Below are 23,202 nucleotides of genomic sequence, written 5' to 3'. Positions count from 1 at the left end.
CCTTCTTCCCACTCTTTATGATGCTGCTTTTAAGTTTTGCTCATGTAATTGTGTCTTTCAGATGAACATGACTGGGAAGGTCATCAGTGTTGAAAGCCTCCTACAGTTGAATGTTCAACCATGCAAATGCATGTACTGTCCTTGCTAGGGCAAGAAGTCCATGTTTCATGTACGTTAAGCGTGGAGTACGATGCGAAGTGTCTGCGATGTTCTGGTTGGCTTGCTGGAATTCTGCTGCCTGGGAATGGGACTGCCAAGAGGGACTACCCTCTTGAAACTATGTCCGACCAAATACCCCATGTTTCAAAGGCGTAAGAAAATAGATTTAAGCATACTGATTTTGAAGACCTATTCCTGTCATAGGTAATTATTCTGTTATGATGCACAGCTGCTGGGGTGGCAAACCATGATAATGGTAATCACGGATTTACCCTGTGAGGTAAATGGGGAATCCAAAATTGTTGGCAAATTTTCTGATTCCTGTTGTTGATAACTTGCAAACTGAGTGAAATTCTGGAAGTGCTTGCTTGAATTTGTCAGTAATTTAAATGCACTACAACCAAAAACCATCATGTTTATCACTTGGATAAATAATGTAGAGTCATGTGAATTACACATTCTAAAGGTGCTTTAAAATAGTGTGGGAGTCTGAGACCCTTTTTGCCATTCCCAGAGTAGTTAGTTTCAACCCGGCCTTTCTGGTTACCATTGGTACTTAAAGATCTCTATGCCAAACTTGCTACAGAGGTAGCATCTCACTGGGGCCTGCTAGTCTTACGTGAGGACAGGTGCTGGTGCTGGAGGAAGACAAATGTCGAACACCTTTGAAGCCCTTTCTGTTTGAGAGTTCGGCAGGATGCCACGGGGTGTCACCAGCATGCTCAGTATAGTCCAGCTTTTAACGGGGATGTTTTGTGGTAGTGATGTCAATCTGAAATGATTGTGTTTCCTGAAACTCTGCAAAACCCCAAAAGCAGAGTACGGAAGTCTTCAGTGAACTGTTAGGGTATGGCTTCAAACTGGCCCTACCTACTGGCCCCTGAAACAAACCATCCAGATTTTTGATGAGGTATTTGGAGCTGGTGAAATTGAGAGCAAGAGGCCCAAGAGCTTTGCAACAAGCAGCTGTGTGCTTGTAAATGCAGGGAACCTGCTGCTTAGGCTTAGCAGGCTTCCAGGCTCCTTTTGAGTGTGTATTTGTAGAACCAGGTTTAAAATCAGACAGATATACTTTACCAAAACCGGGGGAGAGCTGAAGGAAAACCTGATCTTCTAAGACTGACTGATTCTAAGAGGCCTTTGAAAAAGATGGACGAGTGAATGGTAGGTGTTAATTTAAATCACCTTATAAAAAATTTAAAAACAAAAGTTTCAGATTTTGCCATATATCCCATGTGAAAGTTAAGTTACCTTCCTTACTAATTCTTCTGTTCATTTGATTGTGATTGAGAAATGAAATGTCACAGGAAATGACTATCTGCTTTCCCTATTAGATGTGCAAGTTTTGGACCATTGAGAATATTAACCAAGCCATTGATGAGCTGCCCACTGTAGGGGGGAAGCTGCTCGGAACTCCAGACAGCTGTTCCTCCAGCAGCTGATGGACTAGAAGAATTAGGCAAAACCATTCAGATGAGAATGGATTGCACTTGGTTTTGTCAGCGCACACAGGGAACTGGCTCCCTAGGCAGTGGATGATAAAATAATTACAAGGGCTTGGATTGCATACGTGAGTTTGCATGCTAGACTCTTCTAGCCAAGAAATGGCACTTGCCAGTTAAGCTCCACACCCATGAAATGGATGGCAAAGTCCAACTTTCAAAGAGGAAACCAGAATTACAGGCGAAACTTGCAGACCAGGCAGGTGTTGCTTTTCTTCATTTCCAACGCTGGTGGCTGTCCTGTAGTCTTACTGTACAGCACTAGCCGCAGTGAGGTTCGGGGTGGGCAGTGTGTGTGTGTGATCTGTTTACTGTGTACAACCTCTGCAAACAAAGTTTTGCATTGTCGTCTTACGGCTCTATATTTGTTTTTGTAAGTTGTGTATCAAATACAAGGAAAAAGATTTCTTCACTAGTAGTTTTACAAAGTCCTCCTAGGTTCTGAGTTTAAAGTACATTCTGTTGCTGATGAGGTTTGTTTGGAAGTACCCCGTGCAGCTTATTAATGTAACGCTGCATTGCAGAATCCGGAAAAGCCTGTTACAGTAGTGCTACCAAACATGAACTGACTTGCAGTGTGACAGCTGGTCAGGATTCCTGTTTACAGTTTATTGTTTCTGTAGCCCCTTTTCTTATGTTTACCTTTACTCTTTTACAACTCTGTCGGTATGGAGTGTAAAATAACCCCATTCTTTCCACTTGGCCAGAGGGGGGGAAAAAAAAGACTTGCCTGTTCTGTTGCATTCTTGCAGCAAAAAATTCCTGGCAAAAATGAGGAGTAAGAGATTAGTAGTGTTTTCTGAATAAGAATTTAAACCAGCTTCCATAAATATCAATACACAAACATATGGAACTTGTGCAGCTGATGTCTGCAAATATCTGCTGAATAGACATTTTGTTTTTTCCTCACTCCTGCTGTAAAGGAATGATAAGTCACTTATCCTTTCTACAGAACTAGTCGACATACTGACTGTCACTGTTGAAGGTTATTACACTTAACTAATTTAGATAGTGTTGATGACAGTTACTAAATATGCAACATATGAACATGAATAGAAGTGCCAAGGATCATGCTGAGTAACAGACTTTGTGGTTCTATTTAAACAAAAATGACACCTTAATTTTAAGTACTGTGGTTTTGAATTGAGGCATGGCATTTGCAGTGGTCAGAAAGTTTGAAGTTTTGTATTTCTAAGACTACTGAACTGAAGTAACTTTTTAACTGTTGATTTAACTGCTGATATTTTAGTGACTATTTCTCAGTGCTGTTGAGGTTAATAAGTGAATAACTTGCTGCGGTAACTTTAATTCTCCAATTTTGATGAAGTATAAAATGATCAGTGGCTTCTAAGAAGTTCTTCATCGTTCTTATCTTAGCTTGTAATAATGATATGATAGTCTGACATAATAGAGAAACTTCTGTATTGTTTATATGAAAGTAGGGCATCCTGCCTAAAATATGAGACTCCTATAATGGAAACTGGACTAGTATGAAACAAACAAAAAAAATGCCCCCAGATTGTTTTTCACTATATGAACTTCCTCATCCAATTAGGGTTTTTTATTTTCTTAATTAGGTGAGCTCCTGTATTCTACTGTGATATTCATTGTAACAGAAATATTTATTGACTTTCTATTGCCTGCTCAAGAGGTCCTTCAGGGATAAAGAACTGCTCTTGCCAAAGAGTTGTTAACTCTTCCTTGTTATGTATCTTCAGGATCCTTTCATAGTTTGGTATCCCCTTTGATCTTAAGTTTAGGACTGTGAAGAGAAAATGTTGCCAGAGTTAGTCAGCAAAGGGATTCCTCAACAGCTCCACAGGTTGTTGCCTTCAAAAATCTTGGCTCTGTGGTTCTCTCATTTGCTTTACATTTCCATAGCTGTCTAGAAGATGGCTTTTGGTTTTTTTTTTTGTTTGTTTTCCAATTAATTTTGCCTTCGGTATTTATGTTTAATTATGTATGAACTTTCATTTGCCAAATCCCTGCTGATTTTTAACATGTATAGTTTTCACTAGACCTGTAAATATCTTTTTTTCTTTGTAATGACCTTCCTTTCACCTGAACCTTGTTAATAAGTTGAATATTTACGTTCACATGGCTTACTAGTGTAATTATTGGTGATGCAGGTGGCAGCCCTTTCGTCTTCCCCTAGTTAAATATATTTCCTGTAAACGCTATGAGTTGATCTTAAAATTGTTGAATGTATTGCACAGGAGCTTGTAATTATTTTTATGTTCTCAGCTGGAATATATTTATAATTATCTAATGCCTTTAGGTCTGTATCATAAGTTTTATATCCTTTATTTGTTTTCCCTGTAGTACCCTATTCTTGCAGGAAGATGTAGGTGCCATGAAATAATCTTTCAATTTTCTTTGACTTTCCATCCCATGTCAAGGGAATCAGGTTCATTCCACTTTATCCAAAGATGAGTTTCATGTGCTCTTAAATGATTAATATAAAAAAATACTTTAGTATTTTGAGTAATACTCAAAAATACTTGAACACCAACCTCTTGTTTCAGAACTGGGACCTATTAACATGTTGGAGGTAAGTTTAGGTGTTCTTTGTGTGTGTTGCTGCACAGTTTAATGGGCTTTCCCTTCTCTGTGGCTCCATATGTGATTTTCATGCCTCAGTAACTGATTTTTTTTTGCCAAATTCCAATGGATCTGAAAGAAAGGTAAATTGCTAAATTTTAATTAGCTAAAATCTGGGTCAGGTATAAAAAAATTTTAAGAAATTTGTCTAGAAACAAAGTTATTCATCTCAGAGTTCTGGTTCTTCCCCCTGTACAGGTAAATCAGATGTATAGAAATAGCCTGCCTATCTGCTAACTCTTTGGTGTCTTCTTTGGGAAATATTATTTCACTGCATCGGAGTGCCGACTTTGATGTCTTATTATGCTTGGTAGTAGTATAAGTGTATACAGTGTATATAATGATTAACCTGTGGTAGGTCCAGAATGCCTACCTGCTGACTTGTTTTTGGCACCAAGGGCTCAAAACTCTCCCACTACTCATTTGTAAATGCTGTTGAACTTGAAAAGAGTTTCACTTGCATGCTACCACTGTTACATGATTTCCTTCAATGAACAAAATAAGATCATATTAAAAATATTCTTGATCATGTTAGAGACTTGTTTCATGTTGGCTGCTTAGTTGTAGTCCTTGTTGTGTGAAGAGCTTTAAGACATGTTAAAAATTAAGATGAAGCAGATGATGTACTATCCTTTATAAACTACTCCAGAACAAATTCTTTTATCTACTCATTCAGTTATGTTTGGAGCTTTTCTAAGCCAAAATAAGAGGCTTTCAGCCCAAGGCATGTGGACTTTGCACAATTTTTTTTTTAATAATTTTGGTTTTGGATAATCCGCAGCACCTGATAAGGAAAAGTTATATCTCCCTAGTTTCCTAGTTCAGAAACTGTAATTTGTATAAGTAGAATTACGAGCTTTGCATAATACATGTTCCAAGGAGGTATTAATACTCATGCACTATACCTGCTGCATGCAGTTAGCCCCCTTCCTCCAGCTTGCAAGGAGGAACACTACTGGAGTCCCAAAGAGTCCAAACCCCAGGCCAATTAAATGCTAGCTGGGTATGTAACAAGTACTCAAGTGTGAACACTTTGATAAGTTTGAGAATGCACACTGTTGGTTTAAAGGAAGATACTTATTGAACTTAATAGAATAAAGTTCTTTTATACAAGTTTTTCAATGCTTAGGGAAATTTTTTCATGAAAGGAAAAGTGCCTTAAGGAATTTACATGTCTATGAAATTTAGGTAGAACTGAGGTTCAGAAATCCAGTCCTGTAAAACTTTCCTGCTGGTGCTTAGCTCTGGAAGAATACAAGCTGCGCTCTTACTTTGTTCTACAGTTCACTAAGCACCTGTAATTTGTAGCTGTTTACACCTGGAACTTCCTCAGACTTAAGTGACTAGCTAAATACAGTGAATATCTAGAAAAAAAAAACCAACCCAAAACCTTCCCAAGAGTGAAGGTGTCTCCACCACGCTTCACTGGCATCTGCAAGGTTTGTCTGTTATGTGAACTGTAACTACAGGTACCACCACCTTTCAAAATGCGTAACAGAGTGGCATGGCAGGGGCCACAGACCAGCACCTGCAAGGCTGGACCAGCACCCTGAGTAAAATGGACTGGGTGTGCACAACCACTTTGGAGACTGGCAGCATGCTCTTAAAACCTTGGCTTCCTCCTTGTAAATTATCCTGCTGTGTGTTCATACCACGATGGCTGAGTACAGTGAGGCCAGCAGCTGCGTTGGAGACAGCCCTGGAAACAAGATCAGGAGCAGCGTGACCTGCAAGAAGTGTGACTCCTGTCATGTGCATGAGGGGAATTTCTCTTTTCCTGCATCTAAACAGCTTCTTACATTTTTCTGTGAATTCTTCTATTCCATTGGGCATCGTTAGGGCATGCACTGATCATTTGGGGTATTTTTAGAAAGTGTAAATAATTGCGGAGGCATGCTTTGAATTTTCCTTCTAGCAGCAGCAGAAATGCCAGCAGTTCCCATCACGTGGCTGCTTAAACAAGTATACATCTATTCTAGTAACATTTTCCCACCCAAACATAGCATCCAAGCACCCTGTGGAGACCATGTGCTTACTGGAGCCTGGCTCACCCTGAGGGCTACGTATTGGAAACTTAACCATTCAAAGCCTCTGTCCTTACTTTAATTCTCGTGATGTGAGTCCTCGGTCACAAAGTGATAGGAGAGAAATTTAAGCTGCCTTAACGTCACAGGGAGACATCTGCGACGGCGCATCTGAGTTGTCCATCTGTGGAAGTAGCGGAGCATCAGAAGAAAAGCAGGAAAACCCGCACCCTTTACAACTGAAGTGATTGTAACACTGATGGGTTTGTCCACGTGTGTTTTCCGTGGGTCTGAGGGTTTTTAAGAACACAGCCGCTGCCTGCTGGGTCGGGGGCATCAGTGGGCTGTAGCACGTGGGGGTTGCTTCTAGAAGCTCCCCGAGGCTCCAGGGGTGCTCCCCCTGCCTGGTGCTGCTGCCGCCGCCCCCCCGTGGGACAGCGCCCGGGCCGGGTTCCCTGGGCTCGGCAGCCCCGGGGGGGCTGGACAGCTCTCCCCGCGCCCCGGCCTCAGCCGCCGCCTCGGGGGGCCGGCGCCTGAGGGGAGCCGCCAGCCGCCGGGGCCCCGGCGGCTGGCGGCTCCCCTCAGGCGCCGGCCCCTCGTCTCCCCGCGGCCCCGCCTCGGGCGCCGCCGACGTCAGTGGGCGTCAGGGCCGAGCCCCCCACCCTCCCTCCGCCCGCGGGATCCGCCCTCCTGCCCGCTCGCGCTCCCCTCGCCCGGCGTTGGACAGCAGCGGCCGCCGCCTCGGCCCAGCCCGCCGCCCCTCCGCTCCCCTTCCCGAGAGCCGCGCAGCGCGAAGATGGCGGCGTACAAGTTCCTCCTGCCGCCGCTCAGCCGTCGCATCCTCCTTCCCGCCGCGCGGGCGCGGGGCGCCGCGGCTGAGGTAAGGCGAGGCGGCGGGGGCAGCCAGACCCCCGGACCGCCGCTCGGCCGCGCTCCCCCGCAGCGGCCGGTCCCGCCGGCGGCCCGCGCCCCCTCCGCGTCCCCCTGCCCGCCGGGCCTTCGCCGCCGCCGCGCCCGCCCGGGCGGCCGTGACCTTGGCGGGGTACCCGCCGCGGCGGGGCCGCGCTCGGGGCCGCCTCTGCCGGGGACGTCTCCTGCGGGCGGGCGAGCCGGGCGAGGCCGGAGCCCCAGGGGTAGGCGGCCGCCTCGCTGCCCCGAGGGCGGCGTTGCCCGCGCCCGCGGGGAAGTGATGGGCTTTGTTTGGCGTGTGCCGTTAACGTGACGGTTTTGGCCCGAAGGAGGCCCGCGGGCGCTGCGGAAGGAGGGCGGCGGGAAGGAGGGCAGGCCTGGACCCGGCGGCGCGTTGGGATGCGGTGACCTTGGGGCACCGGCCCGGAGGTTTGGCTTTGAGGTTTAATTTTTTTAATTTCCCCTGCATCTGAAATCGCAGCACAATTACAGTGTGTCACTGTATATTTCGGTCTTGCTCTCACCACGTCGGTCTTTGCTAGAGGTAGGCTGCAGGTGTAGGCAGGGGGAGTCCAGGTCAGTGAGCACAGCTCCCTCGCAGCCCTGCCGTGTATTGCCATTCATCAGCCTGTGGAGTTCAGCAGTGCAGCTAGCTCGCTTGCTTCCTTTGCTCTTCCTGGGGGAAGCTTCTGCCAAAGCTCACTGATGTAATGGTTTCCAGCCCACGTGTAGCCATAGCCAAGTTATTTTTTTGTCTCTTCCAGGGTTGTTTCTGTGGCTTTTCTCATTTTATTTTAGTTGAAACAGATCATCTACTCTCTCTCATGCCTATGTTTACTCTTCCTGATGTCTTTAGGGACAAATAAGCGTAGCTCTTTCTGTCTTTGTTTTGCAAAGTTGTATTTTGCCCTTCTGTAAAATTTACTTCAGTTTTGTAATTCATTCTGGGAGCTCATCTCTCCCCATGTTACTTCTCTCTTAACTGTGGGCTGCCAGAAGTGCAGCCAGCTCCTGAGGTCTTAGCTTGCTGCCCCGGTGTGCAGGGGAGGGTGGGTGATACCTGGCACCTGGGTTCCCTGAAAACCCATTGCTCTCAAATGGCAGAGTGGGTGGGAAAAGGACTGAAAAGAACACACTTAGTATAGAAGGGCAGATACCCTCATTAGGACATCCAAGCTGGGAATGCATGCATATGTTACACGTGCTGCTCTGTTGTTCCCCACTTACAGGCAGTTGTGAAGACTAAAGAAGAGGTACCATGTGGCCTCTTTAAAATATTTTCATAACAGATGAGTTAGGATGGTTACTGTGTAATGGCTTTGCACTGTGAAGTCTAGTTTTGGGTGTGGGATTTGTATTGATTTCCCTCTTGCCCTCTGTGTTTCATCAATTTGTTGGAGTCCCCCTGATTCTGGGCTGTTCTTCAACAACACAAAAAGCTCTAAGGCTGTGTTAGGAAGCTGGGGGAAGTTCCACTCTGTTGAAGGGAGTCACTGCTTACTATACTGCCAGCACAGCGCTGTACTTCACATTGTTATTTGGCCTCCACTCAAATTTTGTGGCTCTCTGCTTCAGCAATTTCTGGTTATGTTTAGTGTCTGGATATCTTTGAAGCTACAAGTAGCAACATATAGGTGAGAGCAGTCTTTGGGTTGCTCTTCCTCATGCTGAGGAATTGCATTTGTGAATCTGTTCACAGTCGCAATTTGTCAGCAGTTTAGGATGGACTTAAGAAATTTAAAATCTGTTTGGATATTGTCAAACTGATGCAACTCATATTAAGCCTAAAGCCTTCATAATACATATGAATGTCATAAAATATGGGTGATGTGGGGGATAGAAAGACAACAGAGTCCTTGTTTTGGAGACCCAACCCCCCCCCCCCCCCCCCCCAATGTTTAGTGTTTACAGTAGCAATATCTTTTTTTTACATATCTTCTCCCTTATCTAGCCAGAGGGATGGTCATCATTATAAAGGTACTATGTAATGCATTTTATTCATTCACTTTTTTCTTTTAATGTTGTTCCAGCTTTGTGGATGCTATTTTTCTACCAGCTGTCATCGCAACACCAAATTTTATACCGATCCTGTTGAAGCTGTAAAAGATATACCCAATGGGGCAACTATACTTGTTGGTGGTAAATATTTAAATACTTTATGGATGCAATCACATGTTCTATTAATGAGATACTTTTTACCATTTTACCATGTTTCTTTTAATATTAACTAATTTGAGAATCCATATACTTGTGTGGGTATTTTAAACAAGTGATTTCCTACTCTGCTAATGAGGACAAACTCTTTCAGTGAGAAAATCCCAGTTTGTTTCTCAGGGGTTGGAGAAAGCCTCAGAAAAATCATTCATTTTTTTCCCCTGTTAGTGAAGTGTTAGACTTTACTTGTACCAGTTTGAATGCAGAAAATCAACTCGGGCTTTTTCAAGTTAGCATTGTTATTTCAGATGGTGAAGAAATAAAATTTGGTTTGATTATTTTTACGGTAGCATTCTCTGTATTCTGTATATGCCTAGTCGCTGGGTCTCTGTGACCTTGAACAAATCGCCTAACCTGTTTCTGGCTGTAGGAAATGAAGATAATACTTATCTACGTTACACGAAATGGTTATGTGTAGCATTTCCAGAAGAGTCAAGAAGTTGTGTCATACTGACATTCACTGTGACTTGAGCTTTTGAATATTCTAGATGGTTTCCACAATTTCATGCTGTTCAATCTACTGAAAGAAAAGTGATCTCTCTATTTATTAGGTTATAAGAGATTTTTAGTATTGAAGAAGTAATGAACGTAATGTTGCAAAACATGGGAAACCTCACTGGAGATGTGTAATGAGGCAAAATGCCTTCTAGGAAGAATTACTGTATTTTTTTGTTGTTGTTGGAACAAAAGAAGATCTGAGGCTAAGTGATTGGGAAGGGAATGGTAGCAGTTGTAGCATTAGAGCCTGGTCTAAGACTTAGGCACCTCAAATGTGGCATGGTATTTCATTTTAGGAATACTGGGTTCTTGCATAATAGGTAGGAGTGCGAGGCACCTCAGCGTGGGTAGAGATCTAGGTTACTGTGCTTCCAGTTACATATCTTCCCAGATGCGTCTTCGCAGAGCATTAAGATTCCCAGATTTTTATCACCTAATTATAGGCTAAGCTGTATGGGAGAACTCCTCGCTCCTCCTGTTTGACATTGTTATGTGCAGCAAAGAACTGCAGGTTAGTTGGGTAGAAAGAGAAGGAGGAATAATGAATACAGTGGTTAGGACACACATCAGGAGAGCCAAGGTACTGGAGCCCTTCTCCAAAGGCCATTTGTGTGTGAGCAGATCTCTTATGGTTAAAAGGCTTTAATCCAAACTGGGAATCATCTAGTGACTGGGAGACTACAGTACTAGAGTGCAACTTTTTCCAGAAGTGTTGGTTTATTTAGTCAGCTGAAGAGCTTGTTCTACTCAGAAAATATTTTTAATTAAACAGTACATATTCTCAGACTTCTGGTTAATCTGTGTTTTTTCAAACACTTATTACATATTCAATTTTATTTTATTTTATATAGGTTTTGGATTGTGTGGGATTCCTGAAAACCTCATTGGGGGTTTACTGAAGACTGGAGTAAAGGGAATAACAGCAGTCAGTAACAATGCAGGGTAGGTATTCATATGTCTGTGGTTTAATAAATACAGACTAAATATTCTGTTCCTGTGAAAAGGCTGATATATATGAAAAGGTCTTACTTTTCATCATAAGATTTTTCATATTAACCACACAGCTTTGTTTGAAAGTGTTATTTTTGGAATGAGCCCAGAAAGTACAGTACTGTATGTATACTCAGGTTTGTCAGGGAGCAGTCGTCACTGTTGTAGACAGTTGCAATTACATATATTTATATATATTTAACTGGTTGACTGTAACTGAAAATTCTGACTTAGATACTTTAAATGTAGTATCAGTGATTTTTTTATGTGTGTGTGTGTGAAGTTCTAAATAGGGATTTTTTTTTTTTTAACCACAGTTTGGTGCTTTCTGACCTTCTTATTATAATTCTGTTACTTGAAAAAAACCCCAAACAACGCAACAACAGTGGAGAATATTTATGATGAAAGAATGGAGAGCCTCTTTAATGGGTCTTGGAATTTTTGATTTTTTTTTTTATGTTTACTTTTAAGAAATTGATGTGGGGTTGACAGTGAGAATAATTCTTTTAGATACAATTTCTCAGCTTCTCATTAGGGCTAATTTTTACACAAGCTCTTTGTTGTAGTAGACTCCACAATACCTAATGATCTTCATATAGAGAAATAACTACAGCTACTTCTGTTGAAATGCATTGATAAAATAGAAATGAAATTAAATACAAATCTTAATATGCAGAATATAGTGACTTGTATTTGAAATCAGTCTGGTCAATAAGACTGATACTCTGTTCCTTCCAGTGTTGTTGGATGACTAGTATCTGCAGGGGGCCCTAACCTTGGTGCAGTGACTTATCCTATCAAATGTCACCTTCAGCAATGTAATAGTTCCAGTGTAATGTAGTTCATTGTAGATTTAAAGAATATTGCAAGACTGATGTCTCCTAGTGGCATTATACTTTCTTTAGTAAATTTTATTTGATTAGGGAGCTCATCCTAAACTCTATTGTCTTGTGAAATAAGAGTCTTCTTACAGCTAGGTATACAGGGGTTACACATCCCAGCTGGTAAGGAAGATAGTTTGTGAGCATTCTTTCAGTTTGGGTTTTTTTTCCATTTTTTATAATGTTACTTACTTTCAGCAAATGGTAATATCTGTGTTACTACATTTTCTGTGAACTTTTTACTTTTGAATGCTGTAGGTGAAATAATGAGAATTTTGTATTGTTTTCAGGGAATTTCATTAATGCTTGCAATTATGAGCCCTTTCCTTGGGTCGGAAGTTTCCCATCTGTTCTGTAGAAGCTCAGCCGTTATCCAATTGCAGAATAAGAGCTGTAGAGGAAAAGAAAAATCACTGGGAAACTGTTTTCTTCTGTACCTACGTTAGAATAAAAGAGAGACAAGTTTATGTGAGCCAGAAAGGTTGTTTGGGTATAAAGAACTTTGTTCTTCAGACAAAATGAAAATAGATGTCAAACCTTGCTCCTTCAATTCCTCCAGCCTTGCAAAAGAAGTGAATTAGGTGGAATTTTTCAGCTGCATCATTACCTCTCCCAAATACTCTGTCCATAGATTTGTATCCCAACCTGTTTTTATCCCCAACTGTATTTAACATAAGTTAAAACCAGAATACCATTCAAAACCCACAGATTTAGTTTCTCTTTCTATATATATGTAGTCCACGCTTCTGAGGTTGAAGTTCACAATATGTTGATCTTCATTTGTTTTCAGTGCTTCATGCTTGCTGTTGCACATTCATTGGATAACAGATACGATTTGTATTGGTGTTTGGCACATACACAGTGAAACTCAAGCTCTTTAGACTCTTGTGGGAAAAAATTTCTGCTGGATGATAAAATGGAGAGAGAGAGACAGAAATAATTTTGAGTGGAAGGATCAATCACTTAGAGTAGAGAACATTCACTGTCCTCATACTCTTATTTCTGAATGACACACATATATGTAGATAAAGAGATTGCACAGATACTCCTGGGAGGGAGATGAAGGTTTGAACGTGAGGAAAAGTGAAAAGAGAAGCATTGTGGAATAGAATGGAGAAGGAGATATTTTGTATTGTATTCTGGATATAGTTGATGGTGTTACAGGTTAGAATTAATTTTGCTTGAAATAATGCTAACTTCCCTGAAAATTCTTTGAGGCTGGAGTGATTACTGTAAAAAGTTTGGTTGCTGGTGGGAAAGCAAAATTTAATTCCTTTTTTTTTTTAAACTAGTTTTCCATGAATGTTCATGGAAGTCTGGTAAGCTCCTCACAGAACAGTGCAATGATTTGAAAATGCCTGAGGGCATCTAGGCTTTTGATAAAGTCTAGGTTGTAAAAATCCTGGTTTTGGTCTCATCTTGAACAGTACAATTTAATTTGAAATTAAATTCATAGTAAAATACAGTTGTATCTATTGTTTCTATTTATTGTATTATTATTATATGGAACTTAGACTGCTATAGTTCAGTAGGGTTTGTGAACCAGGTTAAAGCACACATGTCGTCATTAATAAAGTCAGAATCCTCATCACAGCAATTGATACCATTTAAGCATCTTCTGATACCATGTCAAAAAGTATAGTGATATTATCAAGTATTGCAATACTAATAAATGGATTTGGAAACTGAAGCAGCACAGCAATCGTACTCTGCGGCAATAGTATTGAAAGGGTGAATTGTTCCTGTAATCGCGAGATGTCAGGTAGTTTGTGGGATGAGTAATTTGCCACTTCCCAAGATGCCTCAGGATTGAGTGTGTTTTGCTTTGGCGCTGTTGTGCTGCAGTTGATGCCCTGCTGTGTTTTGTCTTCCTGACTGCTGCTGCTTTCTCTTCACCAGCTCTTCCAGCAAACAGGAGGTAATTGGTTGCGGTTAGGTTTTCTATCCTGCAGTGGAGTTAGCAAGCAACTTGTAATTGGAGCGGGGAAGGAGCCAAGTACATAGACAGACAACCTATTCTGGAGGACAGTTCAGCTACATGGATTAAGTCACATGTCTTTCAATATGCATGAACCACAAAAAAGAGCTATCTGTTTATAACTAAAATAGCAGCAATGGAGACAGCGCTTCACTTGCATCTAGGGGAAAGCAGTAATTAGGAAGTCCTGAAGCACTCTTACCAACTCTCTTTTAGCTGGAAAGAAGGTTCAGCAAAGCACAGAAATGCTTGGCAGTATCTGGAAACAACTTTAAAGGAGTAGGATGTTTGCAAGTTCACACCCTACTGTTCTGTGCTGCAGTGCAAGAGGGAGGAGATTACTCCTGCAAATCCTTGTTCAAATCACGTAGTTGCTGGCAGGTAAAGTCCTTGTTTTGGCTTTTGACAGGCTTGCCAAGGACAGGTTGTACAGTAGTGTATGGGGTGTCCTAGTTAGAAACATCATACTGCTAAACTTGTTGCTGTGCATTATGCTAGTGCGTACGCTGTGTGCTAGCTGGTGAAATGATGCCTTTAAGAGTAGTTACTCTTTTGCCAAGCTAAACAGGCAAAGTGTTTGAAAGGGAAGCAGTACAAATATCCAGTATCTCTGGTATTTACACAACTTGCTGCAGGGGAAACTGGAGCTTGTGAACCAGGGAGATAGTGAAAGATACCATGGTGGGTGGGTGTGCTTCTAAAATACAACCTCTCACACCTTCCCTTATAACTTGTCTTGCCTATGTTGTTCATATTTTAAGTATTTCTTTACACTATGTTATCATAAGCCCTTTAAATTTAGAGGATTCTGTCTCACTAAGCTACTAAAATCCATCTTATTAAACTTCTGCAGCATTATTGTTTAAATTTGATTCATTCCACATACGTCAGTAGGTCCTTATTTTAAACCTTGATTCAGTAAATTCCCAACATTCACAACAGTTGTGATTAGTATACAGTACCTTCTTGCACATGGCTATTCTTTCATCTGCTTGTGACTTTGTGGTATCTTGTTGCATACTGATTTCGAGTTACAGTGGACTTGGACGTTTGAGGTCAGTTAATGCTAAAACTTCCCTAATGCAGACTATCAGACCTATTGTTTCAGGATCTGTGTTGCCACAGAAACTATGTTCTTGTCAACACAGCCAAATATTTAAAATGAAAGTTTAAGAAATTGGCACCAAATTATTTTTTTTAATTAATTTTGCTTAATGATGTGGATAACTAATTTTGGGTGTAATCACATTCTGAGATCACCACTTTTGTTCTGTCTCTACCCCCTCAATAGGCTGAATTTGTACTTGGTAAAAATGAAGTCCATTACTTGTAGTAGCTGCACATGTGGTCTGATTGTTGTATCAAATGAGCTACTTCCCTCTGGGCTTTGTCTGCTTTTGCAGCTTAAATATGCATTCTTTTTGAATGCATTAGTCTTGAACAGTAGGGTTTCACTTACAGTAAAAATAGAGAAGTCATAGTTAATGTCTTACTTAGTATCACCTGGGTGATCATCTAAAAGGAGATTGACAGCATGCTGTCAGGTTATCACTGATTCAGACTGTCTGCTTAAAAGGTATTACCAGCTTTGTAAACCTTTGGTCTCTGTGCTCTTTTTGAAGTTCTTACGTTACAGTGTTACGCATTAGTGAGGAGAAAATAGCTTTGAGATAAACGTTTGAACTGTTGGTCATGATGCCTGAGTGCACTGTTATTTAGTTCTGTTGAACATAATACCCTTCGTTTTCCTACTGGGTTATTTGCAGTTGCCAAATCTCCGGATAAGGCACTACTCTATAGCATCAGATGCAATGGTAAACTTACTGCATCCCATGTTCTAAAGCACAAAAGGTATTTTTATGTTCTTAGCAATTAAATATTTTGAATTTAGGGCAGGATTGATAAATGTTATGTATGTTAAAGTTTACGGTTATCACATTTTTCAGTCATTGCTTTGAACTATGTTTCTGTTAAAAACAAAATGTCTGCCATCTCTGCCACAGACTCCCTGTTTGTTCTTGCGTATGTAACTCCTATGGATTAATTCCATCCTTATTATTACTTTTATATATATAAGTATGTTATATATAATTGTATATATATTCATATTACTTACATATATTAAAAATATATTAAAATATATTAAAAAATACCATCAGGTGGAAGTTGCATTCCAAATTCACAGAAAGTTGAGCCATTTTTTCACATAGTATAAGGTGTCAGGTGGTTTTAATGGCATGAATTTGACAATCCCTTGATTCAGAGAGCTAAAATGTAACTGAAAAAGTCTATGAGGGACTGGGAAGAAAGCTTATATGTACACAAAGGTATGATTAAGCCGCACCTCGAATACTGTGTTCAGTTTTGGGCCCCTCACTACAAGAGACATTGAGGTGCTTGAGCATGTCCAGAGAAGGGCAACGAAGCTGGTGAAGGGTCTGGAGCACAAGTCTGATGAGGAGTGGCTGAGGGAACTGGGGTTTTTTAGTCTGGAGAAAAGGAGGCTGAGGGGAGACCTTATTGCTCTCCACAACTGCCTGAAAGGAGGTTGTAGAGAGATGGGAGTCGGTCTCTTCTCCCAGGTAACAAGTGATAGGACAAAAGGAAATGGCCTCAAGTTGTGCCAGGGGAGGTTTAGACTGGATATGAGGAAATTTTACTTCACTGAAAGGGTTATCAAGCATTGGAACAGGCTGCCCAGGGAAGTGGTGGAGTCACCATCCCTGGAAGTATTTAAAAGACATTTGGATGAGGTGCTTAGGGACATGGTATAGTGGTGGTCTTGGTAGTGTTAGGTTTACGGTTGGACTCGATGAGCTTAAAGGTCTTTTCCAACCTATACGATTCTGTGATTCTGCGATTCTGTGATTAAGGTGATGCTCAGAGTTTCTTACATTGTGTGTGCCATTTTTGTATATGTATAAGAAATTCTTTAAACATCCCAAATTAAATATGCTTTCAGAAGTGAAACACAAGGGACACCAATGACTCTTATCTCTTGGTGTAGAGATAAGAGTGGAGTTAGGTATTCTGCGCATGGCAAGTTGCCAAAATAATGAGGCAAAGTATATAAGATATTTTCAGTGTTAAGGTGATTATTTGAAGCAGTTTACTTTTTTTTTTTTTTAATCACCTCCATTCTTTGTGAAGAATCTAATCAGGTGCTTTATTACAGCTGTTAAATTGGTGACACTGTATGAACTGCAAATCCCTGAAATCTGACCAGGTCATCTTGCTAATTTTAGTGTGGAGGTTATTTAGGATTTTGGCAGGGCGAATTGTACTAAACTTTGCACTACGTGGAACTATTGAGAAATCAGCTGTGTAGATGACTTTCTGATTGTGATTACAAATGAGGAAGGCAAAATTGGTATAGAACTCGGTGTGGTCGAGGAACTGTGTCAACCTGGTTTTAGAAAAGCGATAATAAAAGTTAAACCTAGCTTTTAGCCAGGAGACTTTTGAAGCATGATGCATTCATGATGAAATTAGGATATTTATCGGATTAAGTCTATACCATATAACTTCCCTGTGAAGGAAAAATATGGTAAATTTTAGAAATTCCGAATATAGTTGTTTTATTTGTTGTAATAAAAATACAATATGCCATTTAATAGCAGAAGGGAATGTGGAAAGAGGAGACTTTGCTGCTGATGTGACCATGCAATGTTCAGGACTTGTCCTCTTCAAAAATTATCTGCCTTCACAATCTTTTGATGGACTTGGCTATGTGCCTGCAGCCATCATTCTTACAGGAGTGGAGCATTGTTTTTGGAGGAGGATGGCAGAGGAAGAATACTGCCATTTTGCTGTGAGGCTGGAGTTGAGATGAAGTTACTGGAGCAGAGAGGACAGAGTTCCCCTAAGAAGGCTTTAGTAGTGGAGGGAGAAGAGTGCGGTGCAAACACTGCAGAGAAGGAGCAGAGGGAGTTTACAGCTCAGTCATGCCAACTTGCATGAGGGCTTTGTGATTCCTGGCAACCGTGGGCTCCTTTATTTTCTTTCTTCTTCTTCCGCTCAAAAGCGGAAGAAGTCCCAGGCTGCTGAGCTGAGAGAGAGTGCAGTGTTTCTTTTGTCCTTTTCCATGGGCTGAAAAAGTAGTGAGAGAGTTTCTGTGGTTTCTGGGAGCTCTGACCCACTGCCCTGTTTTCTGTCCTGCCTCTTCCTTCTCCTGACCAGGACTGCCTTAGCATATGGCAGCACCCATACTTCTCTCTTCTTTCTCTTTTCTCAGTCACCTTCCCTCAGAGAGCTTCTACATCTCTTTTCTGCTTTCCATTAAGCAGTTCCCATTAGGGTAGATGGGAAAATGTCCTAGGAAAAAGGAAAGAAAAAAGGTGGCTGAAGACAGTGTCTGAAGAATCAATAGGGCAAATAAATGTTATGCCTCTCTCTAACTTACCTTCCTATAAGCTGAATCTGTTCTTCTCTCCCTGTTAGTTGACTCCCATTCGTCATCTTGCCCTCATTCTGTGTACCCTGCTGGAAGTGGGAGACAGAAAAGGAGGAGAAACAGAGTATCATCTGAGCTGGCTCCTTAGTAATCTTCCAGTGTAACACATGGGGGATTATTGTAGGATGTAGTCTCAGTGTTAAGAGCCAGCTAGATGACTGGAGAAGATGAGTGATAAAGAACTGTTATGTGAGTGATTGTCCACATTTATTTTACCCTTGGTGTGTGTGCACTTTTGTTTGGTGTCTTCTGGCAAGCACTATCTAGTAGGCACATACTCATTTTCTGCACAAAAGCTGTAAAGGATTACTTTCTGGTGCTGCCAGGTTTATACTTCATGATTATTTTTGTGGACCTATGAATGTGCATCACTAATAACTCAGATGGTATCTTCAACCACATACCTTCTTTCATGTTGGTAAAGTTTCATGCTATAGCCAGGCACCCCTGTGAGCCTGAAAGCTTAAGGCTGTGTTACTAAGAGGTGCCAAACAGGTAGTGATTGATGCATTCCTTTTAGTTGGGGAGCATATCTGGACTTCACTAGGGAGTGTGGACCTATCGGGAGACGTAATTGCATGTAACTTGGAGTAGATAATTTTGAGGACTGAAAAGCTGATGTTCTAAAGTAAAACAGATGAGATGAAGCCTCTTTTAAGTGGAGAATGATAGAGGAAATTGTTTCCCTCTCCCACTCCTAGCTTCTTGCCAGGAAAATTTCTAGCTCTGGAACAAGTCCATCTGTTACCAAGTTTCATGTATAGTTGTGCAATGCTCGGACCTGCCAAATGCCTAGAGAGACTGCTCATGTATCTCCAGAAGCTGACTAATATCTTTACATAAAGCATTCTCCAGGAGTAGGTCCAACCATAAATAGGCTTTTTTGCAGCTGTAGCAAGTTGTAGGAAACTCTAGTTTCTGCCTGAGGTGGAGCCTTGCCCCAGGATTCTTACTACAAGCTTTTCTTTCTCAGTCCATAGTCTTCAGGGGTGATGTTGTTACCCTCCCATGCTTCCAATCCCCAAATTATGGGAGGAAAAAGGTCGGGTAGGGCATCATGTTAGCTCCTCTTGGGCTAACATGTTTTAATTCTCCAAAACTCAAATATTCATGTTAATCTTTCATAACCAGTGACTTCTGGTCTTGGTGGGATCTCCCAGGAATATGTACCGCAGGCCCTGGAGAATCTTTGAACAAGTATAGAGGAAGACTTCTCTTTAAGAGATGTAGAATGAAGCCTTCATGCTAACTGATGCTGCTTACCAGTGGTTTCCAGTGTTCCCAGTAAGGGCAATCAGTCTGTCCTGACCACCCCTACTTTTCTTAGACACCTATAAATGTCTTTACAAAGGCAAAGAGAGATAAGAGTGTAATTATCTCCTTTTACTAAAAAAAAACCCAAAAAGCCATCTTGCGTCTCTTGCCAGAGTAGTGTGACATTCCAAGTCTCCTTTTTTGTGCATAAGAAAGCAAATTTCTATGCCCTACTTCATCAGGCTGTGTAGGGCTTGTTAGTGCATGTTAAGCTTTTATCAGCTTGGAAATTTAGGTAATCTCTTCTTCCCTGTGATACTGTAGAATGTGTTTTGCTTGAGCCACCAAAGAGAAAGGTTTGAGAGCTGCAAATTACCGTTTATCTGGAGTGCAGCATTGAAATGTTGCCTTTGACTGCTTCCAGTATACTTGAGATATGTGGGCTAGATCTGGCTAGGAGTTGTCATTGGCTAATTTTTTAATTAGAAAAGGCAGACATTAGTTTTTGACAGGAAGGTTTTGCAGGTCTGAGAGGGACAAAACAATAGGAAGGAGTATGTTGCTAAACAACCAGACCTCCTTATTGTGACTACTTTTTCTCGTCTGCATCAGTAGAATGGGGAACTTGTGTCACCTACATTCTTGATGACTGCCAGGTTAGATCTCTTTTCCTATATGTGTTTCATGTATTCTGTTGATTCAGATTTCATCCTAATACAGAATGGGGAAACTTCTAGAAATCTTAACAATTTTGAGGACAAAAGAACGCATTCTTTGTCTAGCACTAATGTGTACTTTTCCGACAGCATACATAACAACTATACCAAGTTCCACCACGCCTTTTTCTTTCCTATCTAGGGCAACACATTTTTGTTGCACTCACCTTTGTTTATATTTTTAAAGGACTGAACCTAGCTTTTAAAATAGGTGTACAGGATGTATTCTTTCCACGCACTCAGTAAAGGATCTTTTTTTCTTTTTATGGTTACTGTTTGATAGGAAGGGCATTGCCTGCAAGACAGATATTTTAGGAGTAACATTTTCAGCATAGACATAATGTAAGCTGAAAAGTTCAAGGAAACTTTTGTGCCTAAACCAAAACAAACAAGAAAGCAGCAAAATATAGAAAGGGAGAACAAGTAAGTAACATTAAAAATGTTATATTGAAAGAAATTTCCGTAAACCAGAAGTTGTTTTTTATTGTTATTTATTCTGGGATAGACATATCAAGTGAAGAGCAAAAGGTAGGGAGGATAGGAGTGAGAACAGCATTTTCTCTGCTGTGTGAAATGTTGGTTTCTTAGGACATTGAAATATAAGAAAAAAACCAGAGGAAAAGTAGAATAGGCTGAGTGCTCAAAATAAGTCTTTGGAAGGAGATGAAATGACAACTGATGTGCATGGAAAGCCAGAGGGTTATTTCAGCTGGAAACCTGAATGCAGATTGCATCCTTAAAAAAGATGTATAGCACTATATTTCTTTTAAGAAATTTACATCTAAAATAAACATATTAGGTGAGTAACAGCAATTGGATTTTGTGATGCTGCTCTGAAGAAGAAATGAATTGAAGTAATTTTGTGTTATCAGGCAGGCAGAGCCTCTTGGTACATGACTTTCTGAAGGTAAAATTCCTCTTCTCATTGTGCTAGGGAAATAAGGTTGTATGACCTGTGTCCTCAGTGACTGTTCCTCACTGCAGTTTTATTTTTGAATAAATTGACTGCCTTTGAGGTGAGAAGGAGGGACTTAAGAAGTGAGGAACAACTTAGGATAAGTGTGACAGAGAATAATGTGCAATTTTCTGTTAAATTTCTATAGGGAAGTTTGTAACTATGAAGTTTTGTTTGAGAGAAGATGCCTTCCTGTAGTAGATAAGGGAATCAAGTGTATTCCTGTGGGATCCTGCATGGGATCCTGCAGGGTGATATGCAAGATCCTGTTAAGGACAATGTGCTCCAGTCCAGCTTCTGAGTTTGTAGGAGGAAGGATTATAGATCTTAGAGAAGTGAGGCAGAAATTTCTTTTCTGCTGTTGAAGAAAAAATTACAAATCTGCTGTTGACCCTCTGTTGCCAGTCCTTTCTCATGTGAGTGTGCACTCAGAATTTTGTTGTCTGCATGCAAAAATCTTGTGTCTGCCTGTTTCTGTTTGATAACTTGCAAGTTTTGCAATGGTAAGAGCAGTCTTAACCACCTGAATGATACATAGAAGTAGCAAACTCTGGTTTGTAAGCAGTTCAAGCTGCCCCTGCTTGCTTTTGCACTACAAAGCACTGCACAGTTTTGTTTAACTTCTGTACTTTTGCTACACAGTACTCTAGTTATAGAAACCCATTAAACTGCCATCAGGTATTGGCTGGTCTGTTACATTTGCTTATTATCTTTTATAACAAGAGGTCAGGGTTTGATGGTTTTCTTGTGAGAGGGATTGTCCTGCTTTGAGTGACCCTATACAGGAAATTCTAGCATTTGTATTTTTATTCTTTTTTTTAATCCCTTTCTTTGCCCACAAGACTCCTCTTTCTGCTCTATTCCGAGCTCTTCTAGTTTCAAACTGCTGGAATTTTTTCCTGTGGGGAGTTAGAAATATAGGTTGTTTCCAGGCAGCACACATTTTGTTCTCAAGGCTTTTGCACTGCAACACTTTTAACATTGCATCAGAGTTAGATTTTTAATTTTTTTTTTAATAGGTCAGAGTTGGGGAGTGGAGAAAGCTTTTATAGTAAGTCAAGTTCTTTACGTCTAGAGAACATAGAATAAATTCAGAGAACCAGAGCAGAGAAGCTTGTTTCACTTCCTATCATACAGTTTCCAAAGCACCTGGGTATGCACAGAAGTGGGCTATCTTCTTAAAATAGTGCTAACCTTAAAGTAGTCTTCATTATGCATGCAGCTGAGAAGTCTTTCTGACTGTACGTCTGTGTATGTAGCTATTGTGAGTATTGTGGTGGGAGGCGAAGAGCTGGTGCTGGTACTGCCCTGCTCAGCCCCTCTCCCGTTCACTCGCAGCACTGCAGCATGTGCTATGGGATGTTGGTGATGGCAAGCAAGAGGATAGTGGTGCTGTTGTAAAAGTGGGTTCATTGTTACCACTTTTATATTTGAAAATGAATACTGTGTGATAGTAAACTTTCTGAATCTGGTCTTTTGAAAGGATGCCAGGAGTTTGGAGCTGGGTTGTCTGACATGGATCCTGAAGTAGTGGAGTATTAATGTACTTTAAATGAGGTTTGGTTGTGGGCTCAGTGGGTTCTTTCCTCTGATCTACACTGATTTATTGTGCAAAACAGATACCTCTCAGGTCACTCGACATGGTATCTTGACTTTTAAGTTGTTTTTTTCCCCCTTTTTTGAGTAAGATGGTATTTTTTGTATGGGGAGTATGGATTTGTATTACAGTACTTATACACCTCTCCTTTACATTCTTTTTTTCCCCATCACTATAGCTTATAAAGCCAGGGTTAGGGGATATACTTACCAATAATTTGGGTAAGGTATAAGGAGGGAGAATAGAGGGAGAGCAGTCTGATGCATGACTTTCCCCATCTGGTCGTTAGGGGAAAGAGAGTTCATTTCTGACGGTACCTAGAGGAGGAAGCAGTATTGTAGGCATGGTGGTGTAAGAATACCAAGAGGATGAGATTTATATAGGAAAGGGATATATTTCATTAAAGCAATTAATAGAATTAGAAAATACAAACAACGTTTTTGGAGCTCTTCTTCAGGAGTGGTGTTTTCA

At 41.0% G+C, this 23,202-nt stretch overlaps 1 protein-coding gene across 1 annotated transcript in view; it reads left to right on the top strand.

Annotated features, from left to right (window-relative positions):
* Window positions 1-6,928: 6,928 nt before the first annotated feature.
* Window positions 6,929-23,202, top strand: part of OXCT1 (3-oxoacid CoA-transferase 1) — a 90,782-nt gene continuing 74,508 nt past the window's right edge. Inside the window, exons 1-3 of the mRNA XM_075526758.1 lie at window positions 6,929-7,166; window positions 9,226-9,334; window positions 10,759-10,849. Coding sequence (XP_075382873.1) covers window positions 7,083-7,166; window positions 9,226-9,334; window positions 10,759-10,849 — 284 coding nt within the window. The 5' untranslated portion in view covers window positions 6,929-7,082. The remainder of the gene's footprint in view (window positions 7,167-9,225; window positions 9,335-10,758; window positions 10,850-23,202) is intronic.

Source organism: Mycteria americana, chromosome Z, assembly GCF_035582795.1.
Source record: "Mycteria americana isolate JAX WOST 10 ecotype Jacksonville Zoo and Gardens chromosome Z, USCA_MyAme_1.0, whole genome shotgun sequence".
In the NCBI taxonomy this organism is placed as follows: Eukaryota; Metazoa; Chordata; class Aves; order Ciconiiformes; family Ciconiidae; genus Mycteria; species Mycteria americana.
Note: the sequence above shows the minus strand (reverse complement) of the source record. Positions and strands in the feature narration are given on the sequence as shown.